The 16,091-nt window shown below is 36.6% G+C and overlaps 1 protein-coding gene across 18 annotated transcripts in view; it reads right to left on the minus strand.

The window, feature by feature from the left end:
- Positions 1-16,091, minus strand: part of DMD (dystrophin) — a 1,148,985-nt gene that overhangs the window by 337,412 nt on the left and 795,482 nt on the right. For all 18 annotated transcript variants that reach the window (XM_077781657.2, XM_021553010.4, XM_021553014.4 and 15 more), the window contains one exon: positions 4,203-4,304. In XM_077781657.2, coding sequence (XP_077637783.2) covers positions 4,203-4,304 — 102 coding nt within the window. The remainder of the gene's footprint in view (positions 1-4,202; positions 4,305-16,091) is intronic.

Raw genomic sequence — 16,091 nt, forward strand, 5'->3', positions numbered from 1 at the left:
AGCTGCTATATTATTCTCTGCTACAAAAAGGGACAGCTCAAGAATGCTTTTAGCACTCTATGGTTTCAATCCACAATTAGATATATAGTTGAGATCACAATCCAGCAGTGATAGAAACAGGGTGCCTATTAAGAAAGGTACTTTAATTACTTAGAGTCTAAGCTGACAGAGGTCAATAGGAGATGGATGGAGAGCAATGCTCATTAAATTGAAATATGTATGTACTCATGCACACACACAGACTCTGAGGTAGTGGGGAAGGTTTGGATATCAGGAAAAGATTTTTCACCCAGAGGATGCCTGGGTACCAGACCAGGCTCCCCAGGGAAGTGGTCACAGCTCCAAGCCAGTCTGAGTTCAAGTGGTGTTTGGACAACACTCTCAGGCACATGGGGTGATTCTAGGGCTGTCTCATGCAGGGCCAGGATTTGGGCTCTATTCCATCATTCTAATATTGATCCTTGTCATGAGTAGCTACTTAATCATTCTTACATATATGAGCCAGAGATTTCTTGCCAGCAACCAAATATAAAACATGCCCACCATACACATTACAGTGGTTGTCCAGGGCAACAGCTGCACCACTAAATAAGAGAGCAACCAGTTCTAAAGCCTTCTATCAAAATTCCAGTTTGATCTTGCATCTGGCATAAATTGACATGCATGCATTAAAATATTAACTTATTTGAGCACCACAATTTTGCTGTAATTGCAGCTCTAGAGCTCTGGTGACAAGCATGAACATCCAAATATGTTGCACTTAGCACAGAATTCATAGATTTTCTTTAAATGTCAGCACTGGTGCAATTTAAGTGATGTTAACACCCTTATGTGGACTAATCTTACTGACAGCACTAAAATTATATATGAATATTTAGAGAGAGAAATGTAGTCTTTTAAATGCAAGACTGAGAACAATGAAAATAAATTTCTCACTACTTCTCACTCACCAGAGGAAAAGAAAAATTGAGTGCTGTGGCAAGGAACCACAGCTCTTCCACTGGCACAGAAATCCTTTCTTGAATAAACTGCTCTGATTAAATGCTGTTAATCATGAGATTGGGGCTTACATCCTTTTTATTGCCACTGACACCAGCAGTAACCTCTCTCTCCCTCACCTTCAAAAGCTTTACAGAAATGCATTTCAAAAGCATGAAATCCATTTTATAAAAGTGAATAGGTCTGATTATTAAAGTGCTAGTGCTTAAAGGATCACACATCTCATCCCATTCTTGACTCTTGAATCAGCGTATACAAGGATTTGATTTGCCAACAAAAATGTTTTTACAGACTTGTGTTGCAAAATTCTATTTTAGTATGCTTAGTGAAGGTGTGAAAATATACTTATTTCAGTGACATAACTATGAGATAAGATTAAATATGCATCAATATAAATCCATGGAATTAAATTTACATTCAAAATACTATAATGAGAATATATCATAAAGGTTGCAAAGATAAGCAGCTAAGCATTAGGAAATGACAGAATAGTTTTAACTATAAACATTATTTCAGATAAAATGCACAAAAATTGCAGGGATATCTCTAATTTTCTGGCACATACTGCTTTTCAGCACAGGAAAGGCTGGTGGTAAGAATAAGTCAATAGGACCTCTACTTCATTTATTGAAAAGAATGGGAAGATTTGTGGTGAATTAGGGAAATAATGGAGGAAAAAAATCAAAGCTGCCCCAGAGAACTAAATAATCTACAAATTTGTCAAGCAATGCTAGACAAGTAATTAATGCTTTTAAAAAAGGCATGTAATTTTATCTTTTTTTTTTTTTTTTTTTTTTTTTTTCTGTGCCACACACTAAATAAGAACTATGGGTCTAAGTATTGAATTGCTCCTTGCAATGTGAGTGATGTCCATACCCTGGACTGAATTAAGGACGGTTCAGTCTAAACCAAAGGTACAAGAGCAGCTGTAATTAAATAATTTTCTAAAAGTTTGAGTTCTTAGCTTTGTGAACTTGCTAATATCTTTCCAAAACCATCTTAATCTGAGTAAAAATTATTTTTGATTACACAAAATACCTTTTGTGTAGAAAATTATTTTGATTTTAATCAAAAACTTTGTGTTGAAACATATAAATAGCAGACTTTGTTGAAAGTAACTCAGGAAAAATGATGACTTAAGGAAACCTACCTACAGCATCAAAACAGCAATTCAACAGTCCTGACAGCACAGAACCACTGCTTTATGACTTATTTCACTAGACAGACATTGAACCAGAAATTAACTTCACCGTTTGCACAATTAAATGAACCGCAGAATGCAAAGAAACAAGTAAAATGCAATCAAAGAGGGACTAAAAAATAAATATGCATTACTTCACAAGTTACTAATGTCCTCACAGATAATATCATAATACCATTGTCAAAACTGCATCTTAAGGAACATTATAATATTTAAAGAGTCATCTTTTTCCAGTAAATGTGGTAAAAAATGGCACGTTTTAGCCTTTGATGTGAACATTTAAAATACATACACTTCTGTGTCAGAATTTTGGGCTAAACAAAATAATTTCAACCTTATTTATACTTCTGTCATCCTTACATAAAACAAGTACTAGCTCTTCCTCTTGAAAATACCAGCATACATTTTGCAATTCTTTACATGCAATTAAAAAATCTAGAAAGCCAAAACCTCTAGCTTTCAGTTGTTTTGAGCACTCTTGTTAAAATGTGAAATAAGATCCCCAAAGACTGCAGCTGAAGTCACACAAAATGAGTAAATGCAGTCTTTGGGGAATGATTCTTGTTCCATCATCCATTCAGCGTGCAGATGATGTTTCAGTTCCCAACAAAAATAGGGATTTATTAGCCAAGCAAAACACCCAAAAGAGTCTTGCTTCTGCCCACTCAAGTCACCTTAAATTTACCTCTTTTAGCATTTTATCATGTTTGGGAGAACTGATTATTAAAAATGCACATCTACCAAAGGGCATTTCTTTGAGGAAAGAAGATGAGAAACCTAATCATTCTTTAACATGTATTAATTTCTAAAGTGGATATCAGTTCACTCATGTGTTCCTGTGAATGGAGATCTGCTGGTGAGATTGACAAGTAATTCAGAGGAAATTTTGTAAAAGTAGGAAAATAATTCTCCAACTATAGTAACTAAAGAGAGACAGAAAAACAAGAAATTCACTGCGGACATCACCTACAGACATCTTTTTTATGAAGAAACCATTTTTCTGCCAATTGTGATTTCAGAGTGCCATATGCTTTGAAAAGCTCTAAATACAAAGTTTACTATCTTGGCCCAGTCAGAAGCAATTGAAGTAAATATTTAGTGTAATCAATAAGTCACTATTACTGTTTCTGGGAACTCTTAATCATTATGTTTACAGATACTTAATTAGCAGTTATAATACTAGAAACCAGACCAAGCTCTGGCTGTATGGTATTGACCTCACTAGTTTGGTCTCCTGCTTGAAAAGCAGCTGAACCAGACATAGGAGGATGCTTGCTGATTACCTCAAGATTCCACAGGAATCCACAGGAAAATGACACTCTAGACTCAGTGAAGGTCCTCATAGTCTTTAGGAAAAGTGTATAAAATATCCCCTTATAGCTGATTTGTAAGCTGAGGAAAAGGATTCTACAGTACATTTTTCTAAAAGAGAAGTGCTGGGAGGCATAGCCTTCCAAACAATGTGTCCTCTGCTCCAAAACAGAATCAACTCAGTCATTCTAGATAAAATTTGGCAGAGAAATTGAGTGAGAAAGTTCTATGTTGCCATGTGTTCTTTCCTTCAAAATTAAAAAGAAATTAAAAAAAAAAAGGCAAGCAAAGTACTCTGTTTATAAATTAATTCTCACCTTTTCTAGAAAATCTGTTCTTTTTTTAAATTTGACAAAATTTATGAAAGTGAAATTTAAAATAAAGGAGTTTAAAAACAAGTTACATGTTGCTAATAATTACACACCAAAAATGTCATTTGCTTTTTGTGTGAATTACTCTTGAATGTGTAAAAGAACCTTAATGTGATAAACAATATTCCCATCACAATGTGCATAAGTTTTTTAGCTGGCAGCATTACATTTTCGCTGGCTATGCCATCACAGAATAGAACAAATGCCATTTGCTGGGTTCTTTTATTGATTTTAAACAGAGCACATCAAGGACAAGTGTACAACAGGGGAAGCATAACCTATTACACAGCAATGGATATTGCTAAAGGTTGCTTCATTACCTTTACTGGATGAGTAGCTGGTTTTTCCTTATATAAATGACACCCTTTAGACAAAACCTCTTCCACATTCGGCTGTTTAGCCTGCACTGCTGCTTCAGTTTCCTGAAAAATAAAATCACAGGCAGTCTAGATTAACCATAGCATAAGCACTAAGACTGAATAGTCCCAAAACTCCATGAGAAGCTGTAAAACACCAGCAGACAAGCTTCTGTTCAGAATTGGTGTTGGGGCAAACACAAGGATAGTGGCAGCTAGGGACAAAGAGGATCACCAGAAAAATCAAAAGCAAAGAGGGAGGGAAAAGAGTAACATTACCAAAATGAACAGTGGTAGGTCACTTCATCTTGAAGGTCTCAATAAAATAAGTAAAAAGTTAGCACAAATTCATAGTAAGAAAGACAGGCATGAGAAATCTCATTTAAGAGGCTCTGTTGTTTTGTCTGTTTTACACTACCAGCTGATGAAGAGTGCACTGGTTAAAATTTCTTCATACAGTACGTGGCATTAAAACTGTCTAATGAGATGCAACAACAATACTGAGTTAGGAATGATTAAAAGTTTTAAAAGAAGACTGCAATTTTGAGTACTCAACTACCACTTAGGTAGTAAAAACACTTACAGAAATTAATTAAAAAGAAAAGCACAGTAGTAATGACAGAACCTAAAGGTCTAAGGAGGCACCTCCATTAACAACAACTGACTGAATTAACAACATATTCTCTAGCAATTTCTTTTTTAATCTGGGAAGGTGTAATCCATGTGCAAACAAGGAAATTCTAAATAATGTCTCCCAATATATAGCAGCTTCATTTTGCCAAGTACTGACCAAATAAATAATGGACAAAACTCTACAATTAAGACAAAAGCCAAACCAACCAACCAAAACAAACAAAAATCCAAACCCACTGAAAATTGTAAAAGAAAAGATAAACTACGTCTGGAGGTCCAAGATTCATGGTTTATTTCATTTTTTTTTTTCTAGTAATGTTAATGAAATAATACCTGAGTTATCAAAATGAACTGGATATCAAAATCATTGGGGTCTTTTTGTATTCCTCTCTTCATCCACCTGCTATATAGGTTGATTACCTTGTCCTAATTTGTATTGATGACTACCCACTGACTCTCCAAGTTAACTTTCTGTCCACATTCTGTTATCATAACTGTGACAGCAGACATGATTTTGTGCCAGGTATGTCACTATCTGAGCTAACACATAATTTTATTGGTGAAAATATGCTGTTCTTTTTGCTGCAATAAACTTGCTGAAATCTATACACTTTTAAGTCTCAAAAAGGGGCCATTTTGCTCCTATGTTTAAACTCAATATATAAAGTATGTCTACACTGCTCCCTGAAACTTTACTTGAAAAACCTTGTAGACAACGACCAAAAATAAAGGCTTAGTAAATTCAATGTCATCTTTAATTTTCCTTTTCAAATACTATTGGTCAACAACAAATGAATTGAATCAAACATTGCAATTATATTTGAATGCAATGATTTCTTGCAATATTTGAAATATATTTCAATTTCATTTTTTTATTCTGCATTTCAATGCTAATGAAATATAACTGCAAGGATTCATAGAGAATGAGTACTGAAAAGCAATGCACAGCAAAACTGGGATATTGAGATGGGTAAGAGTTTATTAACCTTTTTATAAACCTTCATTAAAGTCTTATTTTCTTTCTGTTTCAATACTATGCTGACTTTTTACTTCCCTACTCAGCACGTAAAGAAAAAAAAAATCAAGGAATGTTAATGAAGAGGTAATTTTCTCTCTATCTTAATGAAAGCTAGGCATTTTAATAATTGTTATTTAGTTTTGTTTCATTGTTTGTTTTGGGATTTTATGGGTTTTTCTCCTCACACTAAGCTATCTGTAGTATTTGGTTAATATTTCCTCTTGTATTATTCTACATGTTTCAAATACTCATCTTTTATGATAGCATCAAGTTACCATAACAAATTCTGTAGCAGGAAAATCACATTACAACTCCCTATGGAGCTCCAGATACCAAGAACACTGTGGATGTGCCTATGTTGAGGGTTTAACCTGTAGCATGAATGTGTCTTTGAAGTGGATTTCTCAGCCCTCCACCCTCACTAGACTTTATTTCTCACCATGGACTAGTCTAGGAGGACAGACACCATTTTCTTTCAGGCTTTAACCAGCGTGGAAGGTGTAATGTATTGAGTTGTTAAATCACTGATTCCTTCTGCCCTACAATTTTCTGGAGTTACATGAACTAATCTCATGTAGTCTGATCTTTCAAATTCAGTGGCCTTGACCTAAATCAAAATGCATTGTGCAAGTCTATCTAATACAGCATGAAGCTTCCTTTGAGATATATGTGGCAATAAGACTAAAGGTAAGAGTACAGGGGAAAAAGAGGTTCTCAGTATCTTGGCATTCGTTTGGACACTGCTGAAATTAACAGGTATCTGTCAGAGGAGCAAATACTTTGATTGTCACCCACTAATCCCAACATCAATTAAAACAATAACAAAAATACTTTAAATAAGTGCACATCTGACACGAAATTGCTGTAGTAACTCTTTGCCCAGTTCTTTGCTTGATGGGATAGCCCCTTGATGAATCCTGCCCAGTAAACAAGTTTCCATCAATTTCACATCCATTTGCTAGGTGACACCCTATTAATAGGGTTGACAGGCAAGACAGTAGTTATGGGATTCTGTTCCATCATTTAATCCCCTAAGAGAAGAAAATGGTAATGACCACAATATAGCACAGAAAAAAGACCACAGTTATTACCTAGGCTGTGCAGGAATCCAGGAGAAGAGCATATTCCCAGAGCAGAACCTGACCTCTAATCTTCATCACATAGAACAGGCTACTGCTAAAGTTAGTAGGAATTGTAGATGCTCTTCAATTTTTACAGAATACCAAAGTCATATTTGTTTTAAAGTCCTGATCAAGTCCTCACACTCACTTTGCTGTGGGAGGATGCAGAGCTGTCTCTGGGAGACAGAACTGACTACTGGAATTGCACAGTTTATGAACTGCCTGGGAAAGCAATCGTAGTGCTGCTTCTGGGCTGGGTGATGAATATGCTAATTCAACTTTTCACACATATGGCAAATTAAAATACATCATCACGGGAAGCTGCTGTTTCTCAAATATGTATAAACAAGAATCAGAGGCTACCTTTTATCCATGACGCACTATCTGTGAGTTTTCAGTGGTGTTAAAGTAGTGCATCCAAACTGATGAAAGCCTGCTGCTGAATAACCCACAGTGGCTTCTGCATTACAACATCATGCCAATTCAACCTGCTGAACAAAGTTACAGCCTGAAAAAGTGGCAAGTACCCATCTACAGCCCCACCTGGACTATGAAAGTCTATTGATATAGCTCAGAACTCAGAAAATTCATATTCCCTAGCTGAAACCAGTATATTTACTAAAACTCTAGTGTGTATGCCAATGGAAGATAAAATTTCATGGCTTGGCATATGTTATTTCAGGGTATGGAAACTATCCTAGCAGACACAGACAGGCTGTTTCACATATGCTGCACATACATTAGGAGGCCCAGTCAACTACAGTATTGGTCTATATTAAGAATCACAAGTACCGATTCAGTTCTCTGGTAACACTTTGGGATCAATTTCCCCATGAACTTACATCCTTTGGACATATTCTGCTGGGACAGAAGGAGAAGTTCAGGGTAATTAAACCTGTGTCTTCACAGTGAAATACAATGCAAAAAAATGGAATCTTAATTACAGCCTTCAAATAAGAAAACACAACTTTGAAATTAGTATAGTGAGTTGTTTCAAAACCTCTTGTTTCAAGTTGTTTCATGACCACTTTTTAGCAAGACAGTATGTTAAATGTAAATTAAAGAAGAGAATGTATTCACAGGAAAAGAGAATCACAAAGCAATTTCCCTTTACATATCAAGACAAGGCAGTGATGAGTAGCAAGCAAATATAACAAATCTAAAATCTAAAATTATTTGGCTGCTTTTAATTTCACACAAACTTTTATTAAATAACCAGATATAAATCTCCATATATATTTAACTTGATAATGGAAAACTATGTTTAAATATGTTTTTCATGTAATTTAGAATGCAACTTATAATGAGACTTCTTAAAGGTAGATCTTATTCATGCACAGAGAATCATTAAGGTTAGAAAAGACCTCCATGATTAAGTCCAACCTTTTGATGCCTAAAGATTTTTAGCTTTTTAATTTGTAGCTTTGTAGATTTTTAATATCTAGTTTTAGAGTTTGTAGAACTTTCTTACCATTTTTTCATACTTTAGAACAATAGCTAACTCTAACACATTATGTTACACTGTTGAAATTCTGCTTAGTCTTATTGTCAAGAAAAGAATTTTTAAGCAGGACACCTTGTTTTGCACCAGCATTTGAGGGACAAAACAAGAACCTGCTGGAGACACTCCAAGGTGCCCAAGAGTGGTTCACCAGGGAAACTGTAGTCCTATTGGGTGTACCTGATAGATAGACTAAATGATTAACCTTAAAAAAAATGTAGAAATCTGATATTGCTTGCCTGCATAGCTGTATTTGTGCACCCGTAAGCTTTCATTAAAGAATTGCTCTTTATATGAGCACTGTAACATTGTTTGGAAAAGCTTTTCTTCTGATTCCAGGCAACACTTGGACCAAACACCACCACTTCAGCTAAACCATAACATGAAGTGCTTGGAACTTGAACATCTCCAACACTTCCAGGAATGGTGATTCCACCACTTACCCAGGCAGCATATTCACCCCTGACTATCCTTTTGGGGCAAAAATTCTTCCTGATGTCCAAACAATGACCTTTGGCTCAGCCTGAGACCATTTTCTCTTGTCTTGTTGCTGGTTTCCTGGGAGAAGAGACAGACCCTCACAAGGCTACAGCCTCCTTTCAGGTAGTTTGAGAGATCAAACTGAGCCCCCTTTTCTCCAGGTTAAACCACTGCAGCTCCCTCAGCTGCTCCTCATCACACCTGAGCTCCAGACCCTTCCCCAGCTCTGTTCCCCTTCTCTGGACTCACTCCAGCCCCTCAATGCCTTTCCTGTAGTGAGAGGCCCAAAACTGGACACAGGATTTGAGGTGTGGCCTCACCAGTGCTGAGCACAGGGGGGCAATCCCTGCCCTGGTCCTGCACCCACACCATTGCTGACCCAGGCCAGGTGCCATTGGCCTCCCTGGGCACACCTGGGCACACCTGGCTCATGTCCAGCTGCTGTTGATCAGCACTTCCAGGTCCTTTTCCCCCAGTCTCCTTTCCAGCCACTTCCCCAGTCTGCAGCTCTGCCTGGGGTTGCTGTGACCCAAGAGCGGGACCTGAAACTTGGTCTCGTTGAGACTCTTGCCTCAGCACATTGCTCCAGCATGTCCAGGTCACTCTGCTAAACCTTCCTGCCCTCCAGAAGATCAATACTCCTGAAAACAGCAAACATTTTCCCCTTTTAGACAAGTGAATTCCACCTTTCTCAAATAGGAGTGGTGCTGTATAAATATAAACCACCCCATGATTGGAAAGGCCAATGACAACAAACTTTAAGACATGTATTGATCAGGTGAGCTCTCCTGGACCTTTCAGAATTCTTCCCTGATATCAAAGGCATTGAGGAAAACCACCTCAGCACTTTTTCCTTCAACCAGTCATCCCAGTGCCCTGAAGTCCTTTTTCATTGCTCTAGAACTTCTTGTCACTGCTGACCTGGACAACCAGAAGTGAGTAATCCACAGTAGCAGTCCAGGGAGTCTCTTATCGGGACCCCAGGGAGGCAAAAGACTTCTCTGTGGGCTAGATCTAGTTTGTATACAGGGCCCTCAATTCCCCTTGGAAGGAGTCACCTACAACATTATACTTTATTAAAAGCTGTAAATCTAAAATTCCATTCACAACTATCTTTCAAGTTACTATTCCCACACATTAAGGAAAAAGCTATAAATAAGTGGGGAGGTTCTGAGTGCCTCATTTTTTCCCCACTCACATGCAAAAAAAAAAAAAAGCCCAAAAGGCCAGTAGATAGAAAATATAAATACATTAAAATATTCCAAATTTCAAGAATTATGATTCTAAAAAAGTGACCTCATTTATTCCTTTGACTCAGCTCTGCATATTTCCATTCATGGTGCAGGATAACAAGCTAAAATGACAAAGAAGAATGGTCAGAGGAGACAATTAAAATACATCAAAGTTCAGCTACACCACAGCAAGCATCAGATCTTGTTGGCAGGTCAGACAGCACAGTCAACAGCATTCTTGGGAGTCATTTTAGATACTTATAAAATATTATTAGAATACATCCAAGATATGCTATAAACAGTTCTGTGTCCATCTTGAGTTGGAACCTAATCCACTGGGGGGAAAATGCAGTTGACAGTATTTAAACATCCTGAATATAGACTTTAATCAATTTAGATAAAATTCAAGGAAAGGCAAGTTCTTACCACTGTTCTTTTTATGTAACAGATGAAAAGGTTTGATAACTTCCTGAATATTTTAGTTATCTCTATATAGAAATAAAATGCTCTGTGAACATCTGAATTACAAAATTTAAATACACCTTCCTGTATTAAGGATTTATGAAAAATAGTACAAAATAACCCCCTGAAGTAATTCAATTTAAAGACCATTACATTAGTGGCCTAGGTCAAAGCAGTGTAAAATTAGATTATCACTAAAATTATTCTGTAACTAGTGGACAAAGTTTTATGCACCAGCCTCTAAAAAGGCCATTTTAATGATTAAATAAAATAATATTTCCTTCCCCTATTACATTAACTGACTGATCTTCTAAATGTGTGAGAATAAAATTTGATCCCAAGCCCATGTTAGAAACTATCCTAATGTGGAAGAGAATATTGTGAGATACATTCAGCTTTTTAAAGTATGCAAACAAAAAACACCTGGTTTTAATGACAGTCTGGAAAATTGATACAACTATAATTCTTGACCTATGTGGAAAAGTTTTGAAATGTTTTGGAGAGAGAACAATCCTTATAAAGAAAAGACCACTACATGAAGGACCTCTTTCTTCTAAAAGTGCAATTTTAGAGTTCATAACCACATTGCAAACCTACAAGTGAAGCATTGTGCAGTTTGTAAAATATGACAACATAATGTCTTTTAAGACTTTATGGTGTGTTTTTCATTATTCTGTTCCCTCCAACATGCCATATTCCTAGTATTTGAAAAAGGAAAGAAAGAACAAGGAAATCCTCCACAAAGAAATGGAACTAAGAAGGTCCCAAAATTTCAGCCATGCAAAGTGCCTGAAATTGCAAACCCTACCATTCTGCAGAGTGAAATGTTTTATCTAAAGCATGTTTTCCTGCTGGCTATCAGAAATTTGTGAGCTTCTTCTATACTTCTAGAGGAGATGAAATATAGTAATTTTTCCTCACACAGAGAAATCACTATCTATCCATTGCAGCTGTCTATCCTGAAAAGGAAATTTCCTGGAGCTACTGAAGATAGATGAAATTATTAGCTGTAGAGACATGACCTGCAGATACAGGATATGAAAAGAATTTGGCTATGGTGGTCACATACTGATAAAGCACAGTTAATCATCCAGTTGGACTGCGAAAAGGTGCAGTCAGAATTATTTGAGATTGGATGTGATTCAGAATATTTTCGTTTGAGAATGGACAGGACAGGATGAAATAGCTGCTCTTGTTCCACCTGCAGATCCTCTGCAGTCCGTCTCTTATTTACAGTGCATAATAAAAAGGAGATAATAACAAACCCAAGAGAACCGACAGAGAAAAAGGAAATGTGGCAGAAAAACAAAATGAGAAATTCATGCAAGAAAATAAGGGAAGTCACAATAATTTTACTAGCTCTCTCTTAGTATTCTGTGCTCTTAGGTGTTAAAGAACAGCAGCTTTGGAGCAAGAAAAGTTATTTAGATCAACACAGTAGCAGATATGGGGTACACCACAAGCACCTTGACTAGCAAGAGGAATTTGGTGATAATTATAAAATATTGAGCCATGAAATTTCTTCTTGCAAACAGGAAAGAGAAATCAGAATTTATTATCATTTATTGCATAAATAATGAAGTTTTATTCAATAAACTGATTTTAAAGTAATTTCACTTGTGTGGGAAGAATTTACATAGTTATTTATTTTAACAAATTCTTAGTTGCTTATTCTCTTTCTTAGTCATGACTTAGCTGCAAATTTTCATTCTCTTTTCAAGTTTATAAAAGAATAATTTTCAGAGGAATTTCTGGCTACAAAAAGGAACTAGGAAAGAAATCAAAATCAAAATCTGTTACTAGTCTAGCACTGGTTTGTTGATTGTAACATGTTTTTAGATATGCCCATCTTCTGGTATTAGTCTTTCATAAATCATTTTAAAAGAATGTGCATGAGGATGTATTTTTGCCATTTATCTTCCAACAGTTTCTCTGGAAAGAATGGCAAAGACTGCTCCTGTACATTACTTCAACAGCAGAAGTGGAGGTAGGTTTCAGTAAATAGAATTCATAGTATAATTTATGTTATTATATTTGTTATTATAGTATGGAAAGAATGCTGGCTCATTTTCAACTTCCTGGTTTGCAAATGAAAATGGAGAAGTTATATCCACAGTCTGATTGATAGTGCCTTTTGTTTTAATTTCCATAAATAAGTATGTTCTCAGAAGTTGATCTTTTTAGAATCACAACCATTGATTTCATCTGGAAAAAAAAGAAAGTTCTTATTAGAAAGAATAAAAAGAACTTGTAAGCAAATGCTATTCAGATGGGCCCAGGCTTACATGGATGTATTGGGCATAGCTGGGATGAACCTAACTTTCCTCACAGCAGCCTTCATGCCACTGTGTTTTGCATTTACAATGAAAACAGTGTTGATAACACAGGCATCTTTTAGCTGTTGCTGAGCTAAAACCCAAAGCCTTCTCTGTTTCACAAAAAAATACACAAACCCAAGGCCTCTCTGTTTCTCATGCTGCTATGCCAGAAAACAGGCTGGAGGTGCACAACAAACTGTGAGGGGACACAATGGCAACTGCTGACCCCAGCTGACCAAAGGGATATCCCAGACCATATAACCTAATGCTCAGCAATAAAGGCTGTGGGGAAGGATGAAAGGGAGACATCTGGAGTAAAAGAGCTTGTCTTTCCAAGTAACTGTTTCTTGTAAATGAGCCCAGCTTTTCTGGAGATAGTTAAACACCTGCCTGCCCTTGGGAACTGGTGAATGAATTCCTTCATTGCTTTGCTTGCATGGGCAAGTTTGTTTTACCTGTTAAACTGTCTTTATCTCAACCCCCCAGTCTTCTCATCTTTGCTCTTACGGTTCTTTTACCCATCCCACTGGGAGCATAGGGATGGGAGGGGAGCAGGTGGTGAGCAAGCAGCTGTGTGGGGCTGAGCTGCCTGCCATCATTAACCCACAACAACTGTTTAGAAAGTATTCCCACCTGCCCTGCCAAGTGTCTTGAAATGCAAAATTTTTCCAGTGAAAAGCAGTTACTCTCTTAACAAGAGCATCTCACAAGAGTGAAATTTTACACCACTATACCCAATGTCAAAACTGCCTTTTCTTGGAAGTTTAGCACAAAATCTGCAACAGGATTGAGTGATTTTCACATTATCACTTTAGTGAGAAAGAACTAAGATCACTTTAGGCATACATCTTTATTTTAACTTAAATCAACAAGTAAAAAATAAACCATTTTTTGCTCAAATATCTCCCAAAATATCAGCCAAACCAAACATTTAAATATTTATCAGGTACAAAAACTTTGTATCATTTCCAATGTACAAAAAACTATGAAGACATACATTGCCTATTTCTAATATTTATTACATAGCAATCAATTAAAAGCAAATGAAGCCAAAGCTAATAGGACCTTGTGCAGCTGTAAGTGCTCATTTGAATGAGCTCCTCTTCAGATTCAAGTATTTTAAATCGCTTGTGATCAGTAGAGAAAAAATATAATCTTACAAATGAAGAGTTACTGTTTCATAAATATGCTATTATCAAGAATATATCCAAGGCCTTTCAAGAACTGTGTTTTGAAGAGATGGAATGTTTTACATTAAGAATAGAACATATGAAAATGATAGTGCAAAGTTAGAAAACTGTGTTTTGTTGAATGGGAGAGGAAATTTCTTATCTTAGAAAACACTGAAGCAAAGCTTCAGCTTTGGTATTAACTTCACTTCAAATGCTCAAAGCTCACAAACAAAACATTGATTGGGCTTCTCCTTGAAGTTCATAAGAAAATTTCAGGGAGAAGCCATAACTGATTTAGGCACCGAATATCAAGATATAGGTAGTTTAAATTTCATCATCAGAAGTTTTCCCAGTTCAGCCTTTTGCCAAATCAGGTGTTGATGCCAGCATATGAGACAGACCTCTGAGGTACATATTTTTAGTGTGCTCTTATAGACAAACTACACTTCCTCTTATTGTATTCAAAACTATTCCTTTAAAAGTATGTTAGCAAAATGAAAAGGTAAAAGAATCAGTAAAGTGTAAAAATCTGACTTATCTGGGCCTAGACTGTCAAGAAAAAACTGACAAATGATGACTGATGAACAAAAAATGCAGCAATGTCCACTTGGAATTTTCATTCTCTCTTGTGGAGTAATTTTCTTTTATTTATCTAGAATTAGGTTTGCTACTCCTCAGCCTTGCTCTTCTCTTCTGTTCTAACTTAAGGTTGTCAAGTATATAATTAAGTGATTGACAAGAGTTGACAGCCTTCTTATTGTCATTCAAAGCTATCAAGGACAAAATCCAAATACATGTTAGTTTTTAAAAATAAAGAGGTATTAATTTTTTGTTAAGGATGGTCAGTTTTTATCTGCCAAAAATGAACTCATTATGCTATTTAAAATATATGACAAGTGACCACCACAGAAAGTAAACAGATATAAATGCTACACTCACAAAGAGTTTGAAGCAGTATAAGCAAAAATCAAGGCTGTATATGCCTTGGGAAAGGACTCAAGTGGAGAGGAGGACAGGAGGAGTGAGTGATGACCCAGAGGTAAGGAGGGAGTAAAGGGAAAAGATTGGGAAACTGAGTAAGCAGGGAGAAAGGACCATTGAGATTGCAAGAGGATTTGGAGCCAAAAGTGGCTGGAAAATATAAAGTGGTTTGTTGTATTGCCTGGAGAAGATGATTTGAAAGGGTCAGCAGGGTGTTCAGTGAGCTAGCAGTGGAAACATGAATTTCTGCATTCTACCAGCTCTCTTCCTATCCAGAAGTGGCATTTCTCCATCCATTCCTTAAATGGGACTTGCATTTCTGTCCATCTTTACCATGTCCTCATCATCTATAATAAGTCTGTCATACTCACCCTGAAACCTGTTTTCCAGGGGAAATGGCAGTGCAGAAGACCAGAAAGAATTCCCAGAAAGCGCAGCTTTAACCATTTCCTATGCTTAGAAAGAGGGATGATGACTTCTAAGGCTTTCAACAGGTAGGAGGAGGAGGAGCAGGCAGTGCTGACTCCCTCCTCTCCTCTGTGCCCTCTCCCCATATCCCTCCTTCCATCCCACACATCCTGAGCTCTGCAGCAGAGGAAAGGAGCGTCAGCTGCAGATGTTTGCAGAATATGAGGGATGAGGTTGTCTCTTCAGGTGGAATACAATAGTTTCAGCTCCTCTTTTAACTGCAGGGAAACTGGAATCAAGCTGAGCATCCCAGGCCATTTGGTCCTTAAAAGAGTAAATCATTGCAGTGGCAAAGAATTTGTGAAAGTATTAAATGTAAATGGGCTCCATGTAAGTGCATACAATGGTAATATGCATATTGTTAAAGTCCAGAAATGCAAAAGAAGAAAACCTAAACACTGTTTACTGTATGTCTGCCTTGACTACCCTGTGAAGCTTGTTCAAACAGACAGAGAAGAATATGAAAT

The sequence above is a fragment of the Lonchura striata genome, chromosome 1 (genome assembly GCF_050655825.1).
Source record: "Lonchura striata isolate lonStrDom1 chromosome 1, ASM5065582v1, whole genome shotgun sequence".
In the NCBI taxonomy this organism is placed as follows: domain Eukaryota; kingdom Metazoa; phylum Chordata; class Aves; order Passeriformes; family Estrildidae; genus Lonchura; species Lonchura striata.